The sequence below is a fragment of the Pieris napi genome, chromosome 13, assembly GCF_905475465.1.
Source record: "Pieris napi chromosome 13, ilPieNapi1.2, whole genome shotgun sequence".
Taxonomy (NCBI): domain Eukaryota; kingdom Metazoa; phylum Arthropoda; class Insecta; order Lepidoptera; family Pieridae; genus Pieris; species Pieris napi.
The window spans coordinates 10620680-10643743 of record NC_062246.1 but is presented as its reverse complement, the minus strand read 5'-3'; the positions used below and the strand labels follow the sequence as shown (position 1 = coordinate 10643743).

The following is a 23064-nucleotide window of genomic DNA, read 5'->3' as shown; positions in this document are numbered from 1 at the left end:
TATTAATCTATAAAATTATACAGATTATACCATAAATAGATTGACAGAAGAATGTCAAAATTCCTGTTACATTTTAAGTAATTTCGTCGAAATGATCTAAATTCTAGTGTTGAATCAAAATTCTCGTATTTTAAAGGAAATTTAAAAGTCATGTCTTTAAAGTGCCCCTCGACTCTACCTATAGTGATTGATGCTCATAAAAAATGGCTAAAAACTCTTCATGATGCTCAGACGCTGATCGAAAATGATATGGACTTACAGGTAGACGGTCTATTAAATTTAACCTTCTTTTTTATATATTCACTCAGGCATAATACGAATTATCCATTAAGTATATAATATACAATATATAACTCGTAATATATTTTAAGTCAAAGTAAGCAGAAACCTTCAACACCGTCATTTTTAAAAGAAATTAAAATTAACCCGCCTTAGTAAGTAATTTTCAACCGTTTCATTCTTCAGTATGTTATCAACAGGAAAATCTATAGGTACCTATGTCGTGAAGGCAATTTTTACCTACAAACGTAGACCAAACTTTTTAAAATATGATTGTTTAGGAGAAAGCTGCTCAGGGCCTTTGGCTGAAGGAGCGTCGAGTGCCACCAGAAGTCTTAGGAACTATGTATTCTGAATACTGCAGTCTAATAAACCGAATGTATGACGCATATCTTAATAGCACACATCTACAGAGAGCGCCCTACATAAAACCTTTGATAAGTGTTTTTATGAAACGGTAACTTGTACTAATTTGTCTAACACCATGAGAAAATAGAATTACATTACATACTTTAAATATAGATTAGATTTAATATCAATTAGATTTTTTTGCTATTAGCAAAGCTATTTAAAAATTTCGTGTACCCTCTAGAATTCTAGATACCCCAGGCATCCCATCATTCCATTTGTCCCTCCTTTCCGAAGAACACGTTTTGGTGAAAGCTCACCGATGTCCAGATTGAGCATTCTGATAAACGAGCTAGGTCCGGATATCCATAGATGCTCCCCTGACACTTTAAATCGATTTTCGTTTAGTTTTTGTAAAAAAAATTTATGTTTAGTGTTATTTCTTCGTGTATGTCATGTTTGTCACATTAAAAATTGTTTATTGTGGTTCTTTTAACAATGTATCATTGTGCCGAGCGTTGGCAAGCTTTTATCAATAAAAAATAAAATTTCTTCACCGCAAGAAATTCTTTCATACAACATCTTAATCAAAATAATAAAAAATGTCTGCATATCGTTTAACACCTTCTAAAGACTACGTCAAATGATCCTGTTGGTTTGCTCCTTATAACAAAATAATAATCTCTAACATTTCAAATTTATAGCACGGATTACTAAAACTTCTTTAACGAATATTAATTTTGTTAATTTAATATTTACACAACTCGACACTTCAAGAGATTTTCAGCAGTCGTGGTTATGTTATGCATTGTATTATAAAATGTTTAAAATGCATATTGGTCTACGTTTCAGTATGTACGAGCTACGGAATGAATTAGTACATCTAATAGTGAATGATTATATTTACGTTGATGATGGCTTAATACAGACCAGAAGAACTCCATTCGATATTCAGGTATATTTCCGTACCTATATACAATTTTATCGCTGACCACTATTTTTGATAATCTTCGAATTGTGTAAACAATAAATTTGTGTTTACATTCGTTATATATAAGTATATTTAAATATAGTTCCTACTCGCGTAAACCGAAAACAGACAATATAGGTACCACATGTTTACATTACAGATTATCTAAAATCGAATCTAATCTACCTATATCATTTTTCTTTTTATTGTTCGCGCGTCGATTGATTTAAAAAAAATGTGCATTATTATTAAGTGAAATAGATGCCAATAGTTATTATTATTATTATTAAATATCAACACCTATTGCTTTGTATGGGCATACGGAGTTATTCAAAAGACACTTAGAAATTATTAGACGTATATTTTGCAGATAATTATACCATACCACTTACCTTTGGAATGCAGAGAAGACTCTATGGAACACCTCTTGCAAAAGATGTGGGCTGATTCTATTGCCAGGAAAAATGCTCCACCACCTAAGGTATAGCCCGCGACTTTACGATATTAATAGTTAATCAAGTACGATTTATAAAATAAGTAGGAAATGTCTGGGAGTTTGTACTTACCTAGTTTGTTCTTGAAGATGAAGAATAAACGCTACTTACTCAGAGCTAGCTAGAAAAAAATCCCCTTGTAAAGCGAATAAGTATTAGGCGACTAAAAAAACTAATAAATGGAAGTATAATATTTTTTGTAAAGTTTATGTTTTCCGTAATTGTCATGTATTTTAGAATAGATAGATACTTATACCGTAGAAAATGCATAATAATACGTTAAATTGTAAGCAGTAAGCTGAGGTTCACAATCTTTCGACAGTTTATAATCTCGCGAGATAGATTACAATCTAACGGTGTTTACAATTTTACGTTAACACATATATGCTATAATTAATAAACTAAGTCAACAATGTTTTGGATTATGCGCTAAGGGAGCGTTCAAGTATTACGTCACGCAATTTTTGGAAATTATTGGCCCCCCCCCCCCATGTAACGCGCCGTAACGTTTTTCTATACCCAAGTATAGTAAAATGTTTCGTCTCTACCACTCTTTGTACCTAAAAGTTACCATTATGTGGTGTAAAGTACTGGAAAGTCGAAAATAATATAACAATAACGCGTAATTCAATCCCCGCCCCGCATCGTAACGTTTTACAAAAGGACCCCCACCCCCCCAATTTCATTACGTAATACTTGAACGCTCCCTAAGTCTCGACTACGATTCTTGCCAAAGATACGACGTTTTGAAAAAAAACAATACAGCTTCAATTGTTTTTTAGAAAGTCCAATCGCAAAATGTATTCGATGATGACATCGGTTTTCCGGCGCCTGCACATCAATTTGTATCGGAGGAACAATTCGTTAAAGGTGTGCTCAAACTTCTGGTCAATCTTCAAGATGACACGTTTATATGTTTTAAAATTAGCAGGGCAATGGCTGGATCCACTTTATGTCGTTCAGTTCGTTCTCGGTCTGGTAAAGCATTCTTAGTATAGAATTTCGATTCGAACGAAACCTAACTGGTATAGATAGTACATATAAATGCACACGTGATTTTTCATTATATTATATGAAACTGGGATCGGACCAAGAACTAACCGTGGTCGACCTAATAGCGTGGATCCAGCATATTATTGATATTTCAGAGGTCAGCGAACACACGATATATTCAGAGGAATATCTACAGGCTATTGTAATACAACGCCAAGAAAGATTTCGGTTAGTAATTTATTCATTTATATTATCTGTAAGAAAATAATGAAGTCCAAATTATCGGTTATACGAAAGTTTTCACTCGCGTAGATGCCGATCTCGTGGTAGTGGAAAGTCTACTAAGGGAGCTTTCAAATATTAGTAGATACTTTACACCACATAATGCTAACATAGGTATAAAGAGTCACTGAGTTTTACTATTTGGTACAGAAAAACGTTACAGCGCGTTACAAGCCCCCCCCCCATGTAACGCGTCAAGAATCTTCAAGAATCTCCAAAAATTGCGTTACGTAATACTTGAACGCTCCCTAAGTTGGACTATAGATATATTTTTGTTATCATAAAAGTTTTATTTTACTTAGTTTTAAATTACTTCCTTTCAGATTATTAGATACACACTTACATTCCGACCTATCCGTAGAACAGAGTCCGATGTGATCATGGAGCAAAAATGAGTTTAATAGCTAAACGAGATAAGGAATACGAACTCTACAGACGTACGTTTTTAGAATTTTCGTATCTTGTTTAGTTTCGGAAATATAGAATCGAATAACGTACCATCTGACATTAATCCCGTATAAAAACGCACGAAGTGATCAAGCAACGGCGCGCGGGAAGCTTGGGCGGCCCGGGCGCCCCGTCCGCTTGTCACTCCGGCCGCTGTTCGTTGGAGAGATGGTATATTTGTGTCATGCGCTCAGATTTTTTTTAGGTTTGATGTACAAAATAAATTAAGTACTTTGCATGTAAAAACATATTTTTAAAGATGTCACGTTCAAAGAAAATATTAGATATGCTACAAAAAACTGATGCAGAAAGGCCTGAGCTTAGTGCACCATTTTCAAATGTTCCTGCTGATTATACGAAAAAAGTGTAAATACCGGTATGTTGACGATTCCAGCTGTATTATTTCGCGATACACACTAATAAATTCTTAAATTAACAAACATCATATCTGTATTGCTTTAATATTGCATTTTTGTCTCAGTAAAGCGTTGTGGGCGATTGAATTTAATATAGGACGTTTCTTGCCGGAGAGGTATAGAAACGCATTTGTAGTGCGAAAATCATGCGAAAAAGCAATTGGCATAATGCTTAGTCACAGAGTATTCATTCTTTCTGTAATAATAAATAGTAAAAAGTAGAAGTCTTATGAAACATAAGGACGATTTTATACGAACATTATTGGTATTTTAAGCGTGTCATATGAATATAGGAAGTTTTTCTACGGAATTTGTAATATGATTTCTCGGTTTGATATTAAGATGGGACGTTGTTACTGGGATAATGACATCAGTTAGGACTTTGTTCATTTAAAAATATCGTTAAATAATAATATTATAAAGATTTTTTATTTAAGGTTTGTTAAATTCATTTCTTTATAATGTTTTATGAATACCTATATAATAATACTATACAGTATTTTTGTATAATTCAGCTATGAACGTTGATGACAACGACATTAGACAACCAAGCTCACCTTTGCCTCCCGGTGCAGAAGAAATCAGTCAAGAACTAGCTGATATATGGGAAGAAGTTCTGCATGAAGATGGTGGGACCGAAGACATTACCGGTGATAGCTCAATACTAAATGTGTCTGATCCGTCTGCCAAAGATGTTAACAGCAATCAACCTAGTACATTTTCTTTGGAAGTGCCTTCTAGTTTCGAGAATTCACCATTAATGTATAATTAATGTGAACCCACCGTGACTCCTAAAACGACAGAGGCGCCCGAATGGACAGACCTTAAGAACTTAGGTAAGAAATATGTCACGAAAAAAAGAAAAGCCGTAGACGAAAAAACGATGGGGCCATCATGTAAATGCCGTTACAAATGTCCTGACAAAATATCTCACCAACAGCGGTAGGAATGCTTCACATAATTTTGGCAACTGGGTTCAATCTAGCTATGCAGAATTTCATCTTCAAATATTCCAATAAAATGAAGAACAAAAGATGCCTGAATCAAGACACTCCTAATAATAGAAAGCATACTTTTAAGTATTATCTGCCGCTGATCACAGGTTCTAGCGAATCTCACAGCGAAAATACCGAAGTATGCCAAACTATGTTTATTAATACTCTTGCCGTTTCAAATCATATCTTAAAAACTGCATGGCACTTCCATCGTACTTCTTGTACGATGGAAGTGCTATTTTAAAGAACAGACGGGGTCGCCACGCTAATAATAAGATTGTTATAGATGACGCAATGAAACAAAGTGTTTGTGACCATGTTCGGGCATTTGTCCCTGTTGAAACGCAAGAATAGCCAAAAGCTCTACCTACAAGGAGACTTAAGTATTGCCAAAATGTTCAAATTGTATCTTGAATGGATCGACTCCGAGAAATACACCTCTAAGGCTACAGAGGAACGCCAATATCGTGACATTGTCAACTTAAACTTCAATCTAGCTTTTCATATTCCCAAAAAGGATCAGTGCGACGAATGTTTTTCGTTTTTCGATTGAAAAAGAATTTAACAGACCAAGAAAAAGAAACTTTGCAACAACACCAGACTAATAAGATGGTGGCAAGGAATTTAAAAAGCCAAGATAAGAAAGACGCTGAGGAGTCAAATGGAAACATGGTTCCTGCTGTGTTTGATTTTGAAAAAGTATTGCAGTGTCCTCATGGCGATATAAACATATTTTACTATAAGATAAAGCTATCTTCATTTAACTTCACAGTTTTTGACATGGGTAAACGGAAGGCCGTTTGCTATATGTGGGATGAATCTGTGGCAAAACGTAGCGCAAATGATGTCAGCAGTTGCCTCTTAGATTTTATTCAGACTAATGTGACCGAGGGGTCAAAGAGTTTCGCTTTTGGTCAGACAATTAAACTGAACTAAAACCTGCTTATTCTGAACCTATTATGGTTCCTGCCGCTAAATATAAAGATTTAATGGATATGTGCCGTTCGGAAGCTATTCCCTTCGAATATCATCCATACTATAACTCTTTGCCACATCACACCTCTTTTAATGTTTCTAAAAAATCGGATGATGATGTATTGGAATAAAAAACATTTTAGACATTTATTTTTTCTTTTTTGCTATGTTTTTACCGATTTAGCGAAACAATTTTAATCGTAATAAGTATTAAATAAGTTATTTAATGTTTGCCTGCGTGCAATTTCATTGCTATTAAATATTATAACTACGGATGCATCCGATACCGATGCCGATACCGATATATCGGCGATACTTTGGGTTTGCCGATATATCGGCATCGGCGATATTTTCATTGCCGATTCACCGATACTTCACGGTTTAAAAAAATTATGTAAACGCGCATTTTGTATGATCTAGTTTGTTGCAAACGAGCCACGGACTATTGTTGCCCGAGAAATCCCCGCGTTTTATTCAGTTTGTTGTCTCTATCATTCGTTTGGGGACAAAGCATTATTATTTATGTATATATATTTCATTTCGCTAAACACTATTTATTTATTAAAACATTGTTGCATTATAATATAAAAATTTAACATAATTAAATGAAAAGGAGGGAAAAATTCATATTACATATAAACTAAAAAAAGTCTACATGAAAAATAAAAAGTGCACATGAATCACGATAATTTACGATCAGTCTCACGTCAGCCAGTAGTTAGTACGAAAAACTCTTGTTGGATTGATTAGTAGACCAAAATTTTTACTCGAGTCAGCTATCTTTGCCAGCGCATAGTTATTAGATAATATGGCTTGCGGGAGATCATTGAGACTTTATTGAACGTAGATTTGATGATCATTTAGTTGGCTTTTAACTGCTATCGCGAGTAGTATTTTTTCGATACCAAATTTAATAAAATACAGAATTACAACAATGTTATCATTGTTAATTTTAATTATTAACAGTTATTTATTTTATTTTTTATTTAATTATTACTCTTAATTCTTAATTTTAGTAACAAAACCTTTAAAATTATTCAAAGTTTGTGACTATTTTTTGAGTATATATATTTTTTAATAAAAATTACAAACTTTAACTTAACTTGATATATTTTAGATTAATTTAATTTTAATTCAATAAGCGTTGGTATCGGTATCGGTATCGGTATCGACGATATTCCTATATGTGTATCGGCATCGGTATCGTATCGGCAAATAAGCGTATCGATGCATCCCTAATTATAACATCCACGTCTAGGTCACAATGTAACACTGATTAATAGTAATTATTATTGAGGCTGAATATCTCCATATAAGGATATTCTGTTGTAATGATAAATATTTACGTACATTTATAAGTTTGAGACTGCTAATTTAAGACAGTTATCTAGTTACCATGCTGTGATACGAAATGCCATTTCAGTTTTAACTTTTATGCCACCAAAATTGTTTTAGGTATACTTACGTAAAATTTTATTGTTATTAAGTATGTTTGTTTGAGCATATTGTTGATTTTATAACTATTGCGAAGTTTAAATTTCTCCATACGCGTCTCCTGTAATGTTCCTATAGGTACATAGATCTGTACCTGTCTGTAGTTTTAGACTATGCTAATTTTAAGTACCTACCGTACCTAACTGTGATGTGATGCCGTTCAAAGTGATGCTTTCTAATAGTTTTGATATCTATTTTGACATTTTTTAAACTAATAAGCTATTTTTAATAATAATTTAATTTTTTATTTAGTTACATGGGAGGGGTATTCATCATATAGCGAAAATTATGTTTAAAAATTTTAAGATGTTTATTTACATAGGACTCATAAGGAATGGGTAATTCCAACAAAAAATTACCCATGTTAATATAGAACGTCATTTTATTCAGACGTCTCCGTAAAACAATGTACAATGTTCACTACGGACCCCCGCTCTTCCGCCATAAAACGTCCTATGTTTATATGGAACTCACTATCTCGTGAAATAAGAGGATAAGAAATATACACTATATAGCATTTAACTAGGCTGGGTTGTTGTCACAACATACCAAAAAATCAAAATGTCAAGTCTCACGGTTTAAGAATTACACAAGTCAACAACTTCTCTTACCTCTACTGTAAACTATCAATCCTGCAGATGGGACTCTGTTCTACGGATAAGTCGATTCATAATTTAATATACAGATTTTACTCTAAAACGAATATATATATAATACATTCGTAACATCATTTACGTAGAATGTTTGACATTAGTAAAAAATATTGTACAGGTATTGAAAAATTCTTGATTAGGTAGGTAATGAAAGATTTTTTTAAGAAACAAACAATGGAATATATAGGATATGTCAGGCAGTGAAGATGCAGATGAAAGAATTTTTGAAATCTGTCCAGTAGATTTTGTGTGAATTACAAACATACATACAAAAACCAAATGTTTCCTCTTTATAATATTAGTATAGATTGGTATTTCTGACATCTTAGAATCAATATTCGTTCGGATAAAGGAATAAAAGATTGAGAAAGCTAATCCGTAATTATTACAAAAACTGAATTTTTTAAGACGATTAACTGTCAAATGCAGTTCCTAGAAGAGTTTGTGGCATTAACCGTTGGTACTTTGTATGCACAATTAATTTATTTATTTACAGGATATATTACATATATTATGCAGCCTGGTTTAACATTTTGACTGACTTCAATAAAAAGACGTGTATTTTTTGTTTTTAGTCACAAAAATATGACATATCAGCATAGCTCTTGCCCGTGGACAGATGAATGATAGACCTAATGAGCGAACGATTGATGAGATCTAAGATTAAACGAATTTGCCGCTAATGGGTTCCTTAGAAGGGTTTTCTAATCAGATTAACTAAAATATCACATTGGGTACCATAAATTAAGAGTTATAGGATCATCATACCCAGAATTCAAATTCAATTCAAAAATCATTTATTCACGTAGGTAACACAATGTACACTTGTGATGCGTCATTAAAGAAATACATATTAATGCTTCTAATTTTACATTTACTGCCAGTTCTCAAATCAAGGGCGTAGAACGGAAGAGAAGAACTGGCAATAAACTCTCCGCCACTCTTTTTAATCGCCATGTTTTTTTTTTTTTACACAACGTTTGTAAGGAGCTGCAATCATTACACCATGTTCCACATGACATCTTAAGTAATTAATAATAATAACATAAATTAAAAACAAAGACTTGTCCCCTATCAGCAGGAGGCATGGTAAAATAGGAGCACGCACTTACATTCTAGTGGGAACAACACGCAAACACATAGTCGAAATAATTAACATCACCGCATACACGAATTCAAGTACGACCAGTCACCACAAGTAGCACCCTTTCACGAGTATGACGCATGGCCAGCCATGGGCCCCCTCGCCATATTTTAGGCAGAGAGACAACCCGACGCATGGACGCCGCCGATAAATAAATTGATTAATTATTATGTCAACAAAAGAAATTTACTAACACTTTATAGTGCATTATGATTGTCATTAGACAAAGGAATTTATAAATGATTTCAGACAATACTTCAACGAGGACTTTAAAGCAAAGTGCAGAAGGAAGAGAATGTATTTCGCCGATAATGTAAGAGAGGCACCTTTATATTTAAGAAGACAAGCAGCTATGTTGATTCAGAAGGTTTACAGGTACATACTGAACTAAGGAAACTATGGATTAGATCTGAGTCTGTACTCTGTAATTTCCAATAAATCTAGATTTTTGTAGTTCTCTCAATATCCGTAGTGATGATGTCGCTACCTTCTCCCGAATTACTAATTATTGAGCTCGACAGAGATTGCTGTCGGTATGGTTGTTGGAAGTTACATGGTAAGGGTTCCGGAGTTGCGACTTCGCATAAATGTGACGTACGTCAAAAACGTAAAAGCCTGACAAACTTCTTTATATCTATACGACTAAGGGTCCTTGAAGAAAAGAGCGTACCAATTCTTAAAAGGCCGGCAACGCACTCGCGAGCCCTCTGGCATTGAGTCCATGGGCGGCGGGATCACTTAACATTAGGTGAGCCAGAAGGCGGGCAAAAGCCCGTTTGCTCCATGTTCTATAATTTTTTTTTCTAAATTCAACATTGTACTGTTATAATAAATCAAATCAAAATCATTCATTCGTATAGGTAACACAATGTACACTTATGAACGTCAAAAAAGAAATACATATTAAATGCTTCTAATTTTACATATACTGCCAATTGTGGCTCAAATCAAGGACGTAGAACGGAAGAGAAGAACTGGCAATAAACTCTCCGTCACTGAATAGGTTGAGGGTAGGAATAGAGCGTCAGACACGGACGGTGATTGCCGTGTATTGGATGCTTATGAGTTATAAATTGTGTTATATGTCATAAATCTTTCATCTTTTTTTTGCGTTCAAGCTGCGATGAAGAAATCTTCATGAATACATATTCTTAGCAGCTCTTAGCAGTAGGTTTAGCAGTTATTGTTCTAGGAGATATATGCAAGTAAAGAGACAGCGTGTGGTCGATACAAAAAGAGATGTGTTATTGGGTCTTATACCAGATCCTTTCAGAAAGGGATTAAGTTATGAAGAAGAAAATAATAAGGTACATATATGAAATTTGTTTGGCTTAGTAGAGTTCTCCACAGCACGCAGCCACAATGCGTGGCTTTTAAACTTTAATGATAATCTTATAACAAAGACGTTTGTTTCTAGGGGATAATATTTAGAACTACTAATTAAAAAAAATATTTAACTAATAGAAAGACACGTTATTTCTAAGTGGCTATGTATTTTGTAAAGTTCATGGTCGCTAGTTCTAAATATGTATAGCTTATATTTGAGTTGCTAAAGTATCACCTCGACGTCCTGCGTTCCACAACTGAGGGTTTTTCAAGGCATTTTTTGCCGCGCACCATCACTACGTGGAATCAGCTGCCCACTGAAGTATTTCCGAACCAATTCTACTTAGGGTCCTTCAAGAAGAGAGCGTACAAATTCTTAAAAGGCCGGCAACGCACTCGCGAATTCTTTGCCATTGAGAGTGTCGATGGGTGTCGGTATCACTTAACATCAGATGAGCCTCCTGCCCGTTTGTCCCCTGTTAAAAAAGTTATAAAATGCGTCAAAGGATTATGGCAAAAAATATTCTAGAAACTCATAATTTCCAGATGTATTTAAGAAAGAGAAATATACGCACAAAGCTGAATGAGACCTATAAAACGGCATTTGAGAAGGAGAATACAAGACTTGTAGTCTTTAAAAAGGATGACCAAATCGATGATATAACAGACCATGTCAGGACCTGGTTTAGAGAATGGTATGAGATTCGTACTATATGATGAATGAGTAGAAAAATCAGGTCGATCACCAAAGGATTTCACAAAAACGCATTTTTCAAAAACTTTAGGACCATGAAGGCTTAAAATGGCAACTATTTCCTAAAAATTCTTTAAATTATTAATTTCGCTTGAAATTCTAGAAGTAAGAAGATGATGAGTAAGTATCAGTGACAGAATGTGCCTGGCTCAAACCAGATGATTATTTCAGGTTCTATGGATATGGTTTCTTCCCAGAGTACCCTTACGAAATTGAAGGTGGTACAGTAATGGTGATACGTGGACAATACCCAACGATTCAAGAGAAGAAAGAAGACGATGAACGATACCTAGCGACTATGAAAGGGAAGACAAAAGAGATGGTAAGAGACAATAAATCAGTGCGTTGTATTTTCGAACCGATTCTTAGGCTTCAACCAAGGGCAACGCACTTGCGAGCTCTCTGGCAATGTGAGTGTGCGTGTGTATAACATCAGGTGATCCCGTTTGCTTACATATAAAAAAACACGTGTGTACTTATGTACACGCGTTAGAAGTTATACTTCTTGGGTGTAACAAGATAAAAATCCTTTCAAAAATGTTATTCTACGTTTGTAGAAAAAACGACACAAACAATAGAAAAAACTAAAATGTTGATAATAGCTAACTTCAGAGTGTCAGTTTTTTGGGACGGAGTGCGCGCGCATCGTAATAATTTACTCTCGCCATTTTTCCCTAACGCGCCAAAAGTCTAAGATAATTTTTGAAGTATAACTTCAAACTAGGGTCATATTGTTTATAGTTAAAAGCTGAAGCCAAACAAGCGAAATTAGATGCTATACAAAAAGAGTTAGCAGCTAAAGAGCAGAAGAAAAGAGAAGAAGAACAGCTGTTTCGTCTACGCTGTAACCCGCTCTCAGACCCTGGCTACCAGCCACAGACATCCCAAGTTATGGGGGACATTGTAGAGGTAAACTTATTAGACCTATTAATTTTTATAAAACGTGGACTAAAGGTAGATGGTTCCGATATTCATATATAAATAAAAGTAAAATTTAGCTATAATAAATGTATCAAAAACTACTGAATCGATTTTAATAAAACTACTCCCTATGTTATTGGGTTCGTAAGTGTATATTTCACCATAAATTTGGAGTGAAATTGGAAGTCAGGGAGATGGTCCTATTTAAATCAGTCTTATCAGAAAGTTACTTAGATAAAAGTCCAAGAATCCAAATGGAGAAAAAGGCAGATGAGGAAGTCGGCACGCAATATCCCGTCCCGTCAAAATAGTATCAGTTAAAATCACCCATATCATATCATATCTAATCATTGGGATGGAAATGTATGTCGGGGCCTACGCAAAGGGGGGCAAAATTTCTTTATTCAATAACGTGTTCCATTGTTTTAGTAGATATCGGCCTGAACTTAGTCTAGGTAGACCTGTTAATCAGGGTACTCCGATCGTCCAACGGTTTAATAAAATTGTAACTTAACAATCGTTACCAAAATACAATAAAGAAAAATAAAAAAATTATAGATAAGGAGGGAACTTGTAGGTTATTGTTTATCAGAATGCCAAATCGTAAAATGACTGCTTACGACTGATTTGAGCGCGACCGCCGCTGTGAAAACCGCTGTGCGAGTTCGAAAAGTGAGTTATATAATCGCAAGGCTGGTGTGTACAAACGTTTCACCCATATAAATCCGTATCTTTATTTTAGTAATAAGTCTCAATTTTTTCAGTCAGAAGTGAATGTCTGATAATGTTAGGGAAGGTATGGATGGGATGCGAGGTGCGAGGTAGTTAGTGCGAGTGTAAGTGCATTGTGAAAATTGAAATTAGATTATTCTTGGACTAGTAATTAAGTTTCTTCCTTCCAGGTATTTTAAGTGGGCTTAAAATAAAATAACTTTTTTTGAGAGGGGAAATTATTTAATGACAGGTTCTTCAGAAATATCAAGCAGCTTGGTCCATATATGATGAGTTCCCTCCTGACAAATGTCCTGAAGCCTTCTTCGGCTACATGCAAGAGATACTAACAGAGGATTTAATGGGTCAAATACATTTAGACTGCAGGAAGTACGTGGATGAGCTTATGAGGTAAGTTAGGTAGAGTACCACATAAACTTAAAGTTTTAAATAAATGACTTCAACATTGACCCCAAATAGCTAGTTCTTGCAATCTATTTCATGATCTTACAATTATGTGGTACGTCAGTTAAAATGTAATCTGGCAACCCATACATACATAAATTGAATCTACCCTCAAAATATTGCTTTTTTTTTGTTTTTATAGAAAAGGTAAAAGTTTCTATGTGTTAATATTGTTAGTTTTTTATTTAATGAGATTTGTACGATGTATCAAAATACAAAAAATCGTGCAGTAAACATTATGCATTATACATAATCGTTCTGAAGTCTCAAACCATTATTAGCATTCTTCAAGAAGTATTGTTCTAGTGCAATGTTTCCGAACGTGGGGCCCACGCCCCACAGGAGGGCAAAGTTGTTAAGGGATCAATCGAAATCAGCTTACCCAAAAATAACTTGAGACTTGAGACTGAACCACATTGGAACAATTCAATTTTTTTAATATAATATTATACCTTATTATAAAAACAAATACAGGTTAGATCTGAAGTTACTGATAAAGGCACACCAAGAAATGTACAAATCTGTCGGTTGGAAGTTTCCAAAAATGCCTACAAGGAAGAAACCGAAAGCGCCACCAGTGCCAAAACCATTGAAAATCAATGATGGTTTATTAGAAAGTTTTCACGTACGTATTAGCTCGGTTCCAGTAATATTTTTTCAATACGTTTTTTACTGGCACCAAAATTTATAAAGCCCTGTATGGGTAAATAACTCATGTGTGATATGAATAAGAAATAATTCTTAATCCACCTTAAACTACTAGAGATTGCCACGAGCCTAAAGATGGCTTGTGGCAATGTCTAGTGGAGTGGGCAAGGCACTCTAATGGGGCGTTCCCACGAGGCGTTAATCACGACAGTCAACCACGCTTTCGTGAAATACACTTCTGTGTGAACGCATAGGCGTTAAACTTGCTTTCGTGAGGAACGGCGCACGACACAAGCGTGGATAGATCAAACGTGTTTGATTTTCAGTCGTGATATACCGTTCGTGAAGCCAAGATGTCGTCACAACGACGTGGAATTAAGTTTAACGACAGTGAAACTACGCGTTTTTTGGAGTTATATTCTATGCAAAAGGTGTTATATGATCCAAGTTTGGAGGAATACCGTGATAGAGATTTACGTGCCGCCGCAGCTAAGAGAATAAGTCATGAATTAAATATTCCTGGATTTGGACCAAAAGAAGTTATATCAAAATTCAAAAATAAATAATAAATATAAATAAACTAAGTCGAAACACGAAGCGTGAACGGCACGAAATCCCCCAACCATGTGAACGTTTCATCAATTCACACTTTCGTGAGTGTCACGCACGACAGTTGACTAGCGTAGTTGACTGTCGTGATTAACGCTCCGTGGGAACGCCCCATAAGGCAAAAGACAACACAAAGTTTACGATTCAAATTTGGAAGTTTGCTGAATCAATTGCTAATCACTAACTTAAAAAACATTTTTATCATAACAGAAAATATTCGACCTTGGCCTTGTTTCAAAACCGACTAATAAAATAAAGGAAATAATTGGCGACTTGAATTATTACGCATATGATGTTAACATACGAGATCCAGATGCCAAGTAAACATTTAAAATATTTATTATGTAGTTATCAGCATTATGTAGCGGGACTTTTAAAATACTATTAGTTAACACAAAAGATTAGAACGTGTAGGTACTTTAGACTTTTAAAATCTAGGTTAGGTTTGGTTAGGTTAGTAACAAGTCCGTTCCGCACGAAGTCTCGAAATAAAAGTGAGTCAACGCCGGTGTTGCCACGCTTTATATAGGTTTCTGCTACAAGATGGCGTTAGTCCGCTAACAATACAATATAAGATTTTGTCTCCTAGTAGATTTGGATTGTGAACTAGTTACGGAACTAAGGATTCAATACTATTTTATATGCAAAAAATCAGTTTTACTCTGGGCTATCTTTAACCAACTTTGAATTCTCACAAATTTGACAGGTTTCAAAATCTTTTTCGTGCAGGGTCGGATTTAGGGAAGGGCAACCGGGGCCTCCACAAAAGAGGGGCCCCCTCAATGGAGACTTCGCAAAATAAATGTTTTATATTCCGACTAGTAAACAACGTTTCTTTTGATATATTTGTATATTTTTGTTAAATACTAAAATAATCTACTCGGTTTCACAATAAATTATTGATTGAAAAATTCGACTGAACAAAATTGTTAATTTGATTTGGAAAATAATTTGGAGCCATCTCCACTCCTTTGTTGAGGTCCCCAGACCTCTAAATTCGGCCCTGTTTTGGTGTAGGGTAGGGCGGGGCTAGTTGAGCAATTTTTTACTTGCTTGGATATAGCTCCTTAATGATAAGTCTCAATGAGTTGATATGTGTCCTGATGGATTAGTAATTTATCCCTTAACAAAAGTGTCCATAGTATTTTTTTGTAACAAGTCCAATATAATAGCTACAGATGTTTAACTGCTGAAAGTCAAGTATGCTCAATGTACCCCATAGGTGGGGTAAGTTGAGCAAGGGTATGGGGCAAGTTGAGCACTAAGAATGTCTAGGCCAAACCATGGGTTCTATGTTAACTTGAGATGAAGTAAAATATGTGTTAGACAGTCACCTTTTTATTTATAGTCTTTTATTGACAGAACAACAAAACTTAAAGAAATTTTCTTTGTATAATTACCCGAAACTAGAATCAACAAAACGTGTGCATCCATATATATCCGTTACTTCCGATAATTTCTAAAAAAGATTACCAAGGCTGGTGGGTTCTGGTTTCTGTATGGATAGCTACGATTTTTTTGTTTTAAAAACATCATCAACCATTCTTTTCCGGCCATCTTATTTGCAATTCAGCTGGGTGGAATTTCAATGCCAAATTTAGTAGCACACTCTTAGGCAAGGCGACGGACGTCTTTTGGAGTAAAATGCCATTTGTAGCAAGTATTTTTTTCAAAGAGTCCTCCTGTGAGGGAGGATATACTTCCCTCGGTGTTGTATAGCCCATAAATGAATCATCACCTTCATTTAATTTATTTAAAAGTCAACCAATACCGAATTCTTTAGCGGCGGTATTCACACTTATTCCCTCATCGTGGACAGTCTTTGCAGCATTATTTAAGTATTCAGTAGTGTAAGAACATCTTGTCTTCCTATTGTAAGTCCGCATCCAAACAAAAAATAAAAAGATTCATTACTCATCAGTTGTTTAAGTCCCTATAGTTGCTCAACTTACCCCAACCCGGAATTTTAGAAGAAAAGTGGGATTGTAAAAAAATGCTTAGAATTAGACCCAAAACCTATTTACAAATCAAAAATACAATAATCTTCTGGAAGATTAACACTGTCCTGATTGAAAACAGAGAACATTTGACAAAGACAGACAAAAACTTGCGATAAATAATGTTTTTACTTTTTGGTCACAAAATAAACAAAACGCCGTGACACTGCACTCACTCGTCGAGCTGCCACTAGCTATCGTGCGATGATTACCCCTCCTACGACTCCTTCTTTTCGCTATTTGATACTCCCGCGTAAGGTGAATAGTTTCCGAGATATTTCGATTGCCCAACTTGCCCCTATGCTCAACTAGCCCCGCTCTACCCTACAGAAAGCACAGAGATCTCATCTTTTGTTGTTGAAAATTTCTGGACCACTTTTGATTTAAAGTATTAGTACGTTAGTTTGTTACCGCTAATTGATATAAACTTTGTAGTGAATAAAATGTTCTATAGATTTATAAGAAACATTTGTACTATATATTTTTAGATTTCCCCCACCATCCTACGGTGATATACGTAGACGACTGACATTATCATGTGTTTATGGGTCGGGAATCGAACCGGGAGCGACTCGAAATAAAGCTGTAATGCTATTGGGACCACAACGTAACGGAAAGTCGTTTTTGGTAGATACAGTTTGTGGAGAATTAAGTAAGTGAACGTTTCATAGAAATATTACAATAGTTTATTAAAACGTAAAAATTACAATCAAATATACAGTATTTACAATTTTAACGTAAGTACATAGTAATAATAAAAATAATTAAAAAGAAAATTAAAACAAATTATATTATAAAAAGTTTGATCGCTGTGGTACCTTTAACGCTGGCGGCATTTCCTCCCTGTATTGCGATAGTTATACGTTGAGCGAGGAAAGCACCAGCTCTGAGGTCACCGGTACTATCTACCAGGCGCCAACTTAAATCTTTAATTAGCGCCTGTGCACTTGAACTCCACGGCCCAAGAGAAATTATATTTTACAACTTATGCCTCTTATCGTATACGTATCGTATAGGGACCCCGAAATTATTATTGTACAGGGATTCTGGTGTACGTTTACTACGACTAATTTAGTTAAGTGATTCCAAAAATAATTTTCATTTCTTATCCCTACGAAAAAAAGCCAACATCACGAGGTGTTCCCAGGCGGTCACCCATCCAAGTACTGACCTCGCCCGACGTTGCTTAAATTCGGTGATCGGACGAGAACCGGTGAATTACAATAGCAAATAGCAAAAAAGTGTCGTTACAACTTTTCCTCTTATTTTTTTCCGTCTAGACTCTAGCCCCCTTTCGGAACGCGCGATAAGGAACTTCGTTCCAATAATTTACAGCTTAGATTTTATACATACCTTTTTTACATTTGTTATCCTATGTGCCCCATATCCTAACTACCTTCAGTATCGTCGATTGAAGGGGTCACGGGTAATCCAGCTTTTTTCAACTGTCCCAGTCCATGGCTCCCTTTCTCCATTCTTTTCCTGCTACCGTTTCTATTTCATGCATCCACCTTTTTTGGGGACAACTACATAGAAAGGACCAAGGGCAAGAAAACTGTATATATTATCTATTAAATTCTGTGGATTGCTTGGAGATGAAGTGGATGTGGTGAGTGAGACCGTAGAACAGATTAAGTTATAATATTGTCTATACGTTTCTTTAGACGCAGTTAAAATTGATATAACACCGGAGGTATTTAGTGCGCACGTTGACAAACCGGCGAAGGCTTTGACAGAAGTGTTTTTGGCGGCAAAAGTTTTTCAACCGACTGTCATCTATATGAGGAATATTGAGCGGGTATTTTGTAAAAAGGTATTTGTGTTTGTTTCTTTTTTTGCTTTTTTTCTTCCTTCGTTTGTTTTTATTGTGATAAAATATAGTGCTATTATTATTGTATCAGGTGGCACCAGAAGACAAATACCTTCAAGCAAAAGCAATGGCAGTTCCGCTTAATAAATTAATCAAACAAATTATACCTGATGACAAAATTATATTTATTGGTAAGTAACGAGTACGGCGATTATAAAGTGTGTCGGAGAACTTATTTCCAGTTTCTCCAGATACTACTTAAAAATTTTAACCTTACATTTTTTTCATACGTTCATAAGTGAACCTAGTCACAGATATAATTAATAAATGTTTGAAATTGCGTTTCGTTGATCATAAGTGTTCTATATCAGGTAGGACAAACGCCAGCCAATTATTAATTAATAGGTTTACAATCCCCATGTAGCTTGAATACATATTCGAAGCGATGTTTTAACACCGCCAACTTAGAGCTGCCATTAATTTTTTTATTGATAGATCGTCACAATGCATTTCCGTTTTTAGCCACAAATCTGCGCAGGCGTAAGTAACTGTTTAGCGATATCGATTCTTCAAATCTTGATAATATGCAATTTCGATAAAGCTCTCAATATTCGTAGCGGCGGTGTCGTAACCCCCGTTAAGTTCTTAATTTATTAAAAAAATCAACGGGAATGGACCATTGTCGTATTAGACATTAGGAGAAATTGCCTATGCAAAAATTAATTTGGATGTGTATAGGAAAAACACGTTTTATATTGCAATTAAGGTTTATAATAATTTACCAAAAATATTAAAAAAGATTTGCCTACTAGTTTTTAAAAATCGACATAATGTACTACTTTTGAAAAAAAATATTATCCTTTTATTGTTTATTTGCGTGAAACATAATAATTAATATTAATTTGATAAATTAATAATGTATTTTAATCATGTGATGATGATCACAGTGATCACATGAGTGATCTAATAATATAAAAATTAACTATAATGAGTATTTTAATATAAGTAGGTACTTAACTTCTAATTAAAATCTTATTTTAAGACAAATATGCGCGCCATGTGTGGCAGAATATGCGAAATTTAGATTATACTACTAACTACCATAATATTTGTGTACCATATTCTTGCAAATAAATTATTATTAAGATAATCACTTAGTAATCGTGAAAAAAGTATGCATCAATTCGTCTAACCCACGTGATTGTTTCAGCTACATGCTCTAGCCCATTAATCGCTCAAACAAAACCGATGGTGTCTCTATTTAACGAAATTATTTTAGTACCTAGAACGGACTATAACAGTTTACGGACATTTTTCTGTGACCGGTTACAAATGTTAGTATATAGTTTTAATACAGGATAATAAATTTTTGTAGTTTAAATTCTAATTATTAAAGGTAATTTCAAAGTGGAAAGTGGCAACACTGAGCATGGGATGTACACGACTTGATAGTAATTTTTTAAATAAAACACAATAGTTTAAAATTATTTTGAAGTATCGAAAAAAGATAGAGTTAAAACTGAATCTCCTTTTTTTAACTTTTTTTTACTTTAAGGATAGGAGTTGTAATATATTTCATTCACAATATATAATAGTGCGCTTCGTAAAAATTCCTAATCATGCAAGGACGAATCCTACACAGTTAGAAAGTTATTTGTTCAATGAAATAAATAAATAAAAACTAAGTTCTCATAAACCTGAAGAAAAGTTATTTAAATGTTGTCTATCAGAAAAAGTATAACGCCATTTTCTTGTTAAACGTTCGGTTAGTGACCAAAAATATAATGATATATTTTCATCGAAATGTTTTTGGCACAGCGTATATACTACGTTTGTTTGTAGAATAGTTCACAGACTATACAAAATTAACGATCCGCAATAACAGACGTTATATATTTGAAGTAGCAAACGTAAATGGCTTTAAATAATTCGCAGGATCCGAAGTATGCCTCGTGACTACTGCGTGCAGGCGTTGGCTCAAGTGTTACAAGGATATGGATTCGGGATCATAGTTGAAGTTTTTAATAGAGTACTAACGCCTGAGAGAATCGTAAGGTAACGTAATATGTGGAAAAGTTTGGCTTTAGTCATTGATATACAAAAAACCCAAGATACACAGTCAACGTCAAAAAAACGTCCTCAAAAAATGAGCGCAACATTCTAAATTGTGCACTCATTTCAAATAGTCTCGCGTCTAATAAGTGGAGTCGATGTTATTTATTTGTGTTTTTTTTTTATAAATAAATTTATGAACTTTTTTGTGTGTAGTTTTTGACAAATATATTTACGCTATATAAAGTGTAGGTCAGGAGGTTGCCAATTTAACTTTTTTTTTAATTTAAAGAAAAAACTTTTTAACCGGTTAAAAGTTATGTATTATTATAAATTTACAACTATTTAACATCCAACACTTTTTGTCTTCAGTCACCGTGACCACGCACGCTGTAAAGCACCCAAAAAGTCGGATAAATTTAAAATTATGTTAAATAGTTGTAAATAAAAAAGTCATGTTCGACTCCACTCCCTACCTACCGACCACGGTCGGTCGTAAAATTTTATTGCTTTAAGTACGTATACACTGCGTTGTAATAACAACTTTAAGCAATTTGCGTAAGGTTGATTTTGCAATAATATATGCTTGTAACATATACTGTTATAGAAAGGGACAGAAATAGTGTTTCGGGACACTTTCGAGCGTTACTTTTATTCGAGACTGTGCATCTTGGGTTTTTTGTATATCAATGGCTTTAGTAGAAAAAAATAACAAAAACTTTTCCTCATTCATGAGAAAGGTTACTTAATGAAACTTATACGAAATTATATACAAAAACAACAATCGGGTTACATAAGTCTACTTTAAATAGGATAGACTTAATGTCATTATGTTCGCGGCCATGTCAAAAAGTATGAGAAGCTGAAAAAGTATTTCGCGAACAAAAAGTTTACATATTTGAAATAATTACTTAGTCTTGCACTACTTATTATCACTCACTTAAATAAAACCTTTTTGATTGATGTAAACGTGAACTTATTATGTACATTATCTTAACGTCTAGTCGACCTTTCGATAAATTTACGAGTCAGTAGTTCCTGACATTAGAGCATGCTAAAAAACAAACATTTCAGCTTTCAACTCATCAACATATGAACTTAATTGTATTCATTAAATTGTATTAAGCGCTGTTCTATTTCAGATTGAACGTAACTCCACTTACGCCAGCGGAATTCTTAGATCCCATCTTTCAAATTGGGCTAGAAGCTACGACTATGGAGGTTCTTTAATTTTTCTTATATAGTTATTTTGTTATTGTCGTTGCTCTTTGGTTAACGCTAATACTTTCAAAGACAATTTTTACACAACGATTTTTAACGAGAATTTTTAGGTTATTTTTACAAAACACAAAATATCATCTTTCAAGTTAAAATTTTTATGATACATATTATAATATCCTTAACAGACACAACTTCGTGGCTAGGTATTTCAACGAAATGCACATAATTAAATTGTTTTTTAAAGGAATATCAAGAATTCGTTGATTTCTACATAGCAAACTCACCATTATCCATCGAAAGACCACAGTTTGAGAAAATCAATAGTATAAGAGCTGTGCTTTACGAGAAATTGAAAAAGAAAACGCAATCGTAAACCTTTTTTTAATTAATTAAAATGAAATAGTCACCATCCCGACCTTAGAACTGATTATTTATTTGATACATTTATAGTTAAACGCTATCAATTAATTTTGACGCTACAAATATCACCAACATGTCGAAATAATCAATTCTACGATTGTACCACGACAATAATTATAGAGAAAACTATTAAAATTATTGTGATCCAAAGTTTGTGCTATGATTACATAGAACGCACTTCACGATTCATGACAAGTATACGTCAATACAATGTCTGTTTTGACAGCTATTCCATACAAATTGTTTAGAAGTTAGAACACGAAAACTTCTCCAACTCTTTAGAACATTAAAGTTAATAAAGTACTTGTTACCATGGTAACAATGTTATTTCCATAATTGTACTGTGAAGTAATACACTGTACTAAGTTTGATCCACGTTTTATATTCATAATTTAATGGGCATGTAAGGTAATTTGTTGTAGTATGGAAAGACCATACTAACACAAATTGTTTTTATCAGTTACGTTACTGAAAGCTAACCGTGAAGTGCGTACATCTCTCCATCAGACTTCTACTTTCTATGAAAACTATTTTCCTATATGCGCATGTCATGTAAATACATTTTAAGATATAAGTTTAATAAATTAATTGTAAATAAAATGTGCTTTTTTATTAAAAATATATATTTATTTACAATTAT

The 23064-nt window shown here is 34.2% G+C and overlaps 1 protein-coding gene across 2 annotated transcripts; it reads left to right on the top strand.

The window, feature by feature from the left end:
* Window positions 1-5: 5 nt before the first annotated feature.
* LOC125055246 (IQ and AAA domain-containing protein 1-like) lies at window positions 6-23024 on the top strand. 2 transcript variants are annotated; one of them, XM_047657619.1, is made up of 21 exons: window positions 6-261; window positions 561-736; window positions 1480-1582; window positions 1968-2078; window positions 2874-2961; window positions 3240-3312; window positions 9740-9865; window positions 10683-10797; window positions 11363-11511; window positions 11742-11892; window positions 12312-12479; window positions 13456-13613; window positions 14142-14292; window positions 15135-15244; window positions 17410-17573; window positions 18586-18734; window positions 18823-18922; window positions 19942-20065; window positions 20667-20786; window positions 21926-22004; window positions 22249-23024. In XM_047657619.1, exons 1-21 carry the CDS (start codon window positions 151-153, stop codon window positions 22375-22377), a joined length of 2655 nt encoding a protein of 884 aa, XP_047513575.1. In that variant the 5' UTR covers window positions 6-150; the 3' UTR covers window positions 22378-23024. The 2 variants fall into 2 exon arrangements, 1 of the variants encoding a protein (XP_047513575.1); XR_007117836.1 differs by lacking the exon at window positions 19942-20065 and having other exon boundaries at window positions 22249-22355.
* The last annotated feature ends 40 nt before the right edge of the window (window positions 23025-23064 follow it).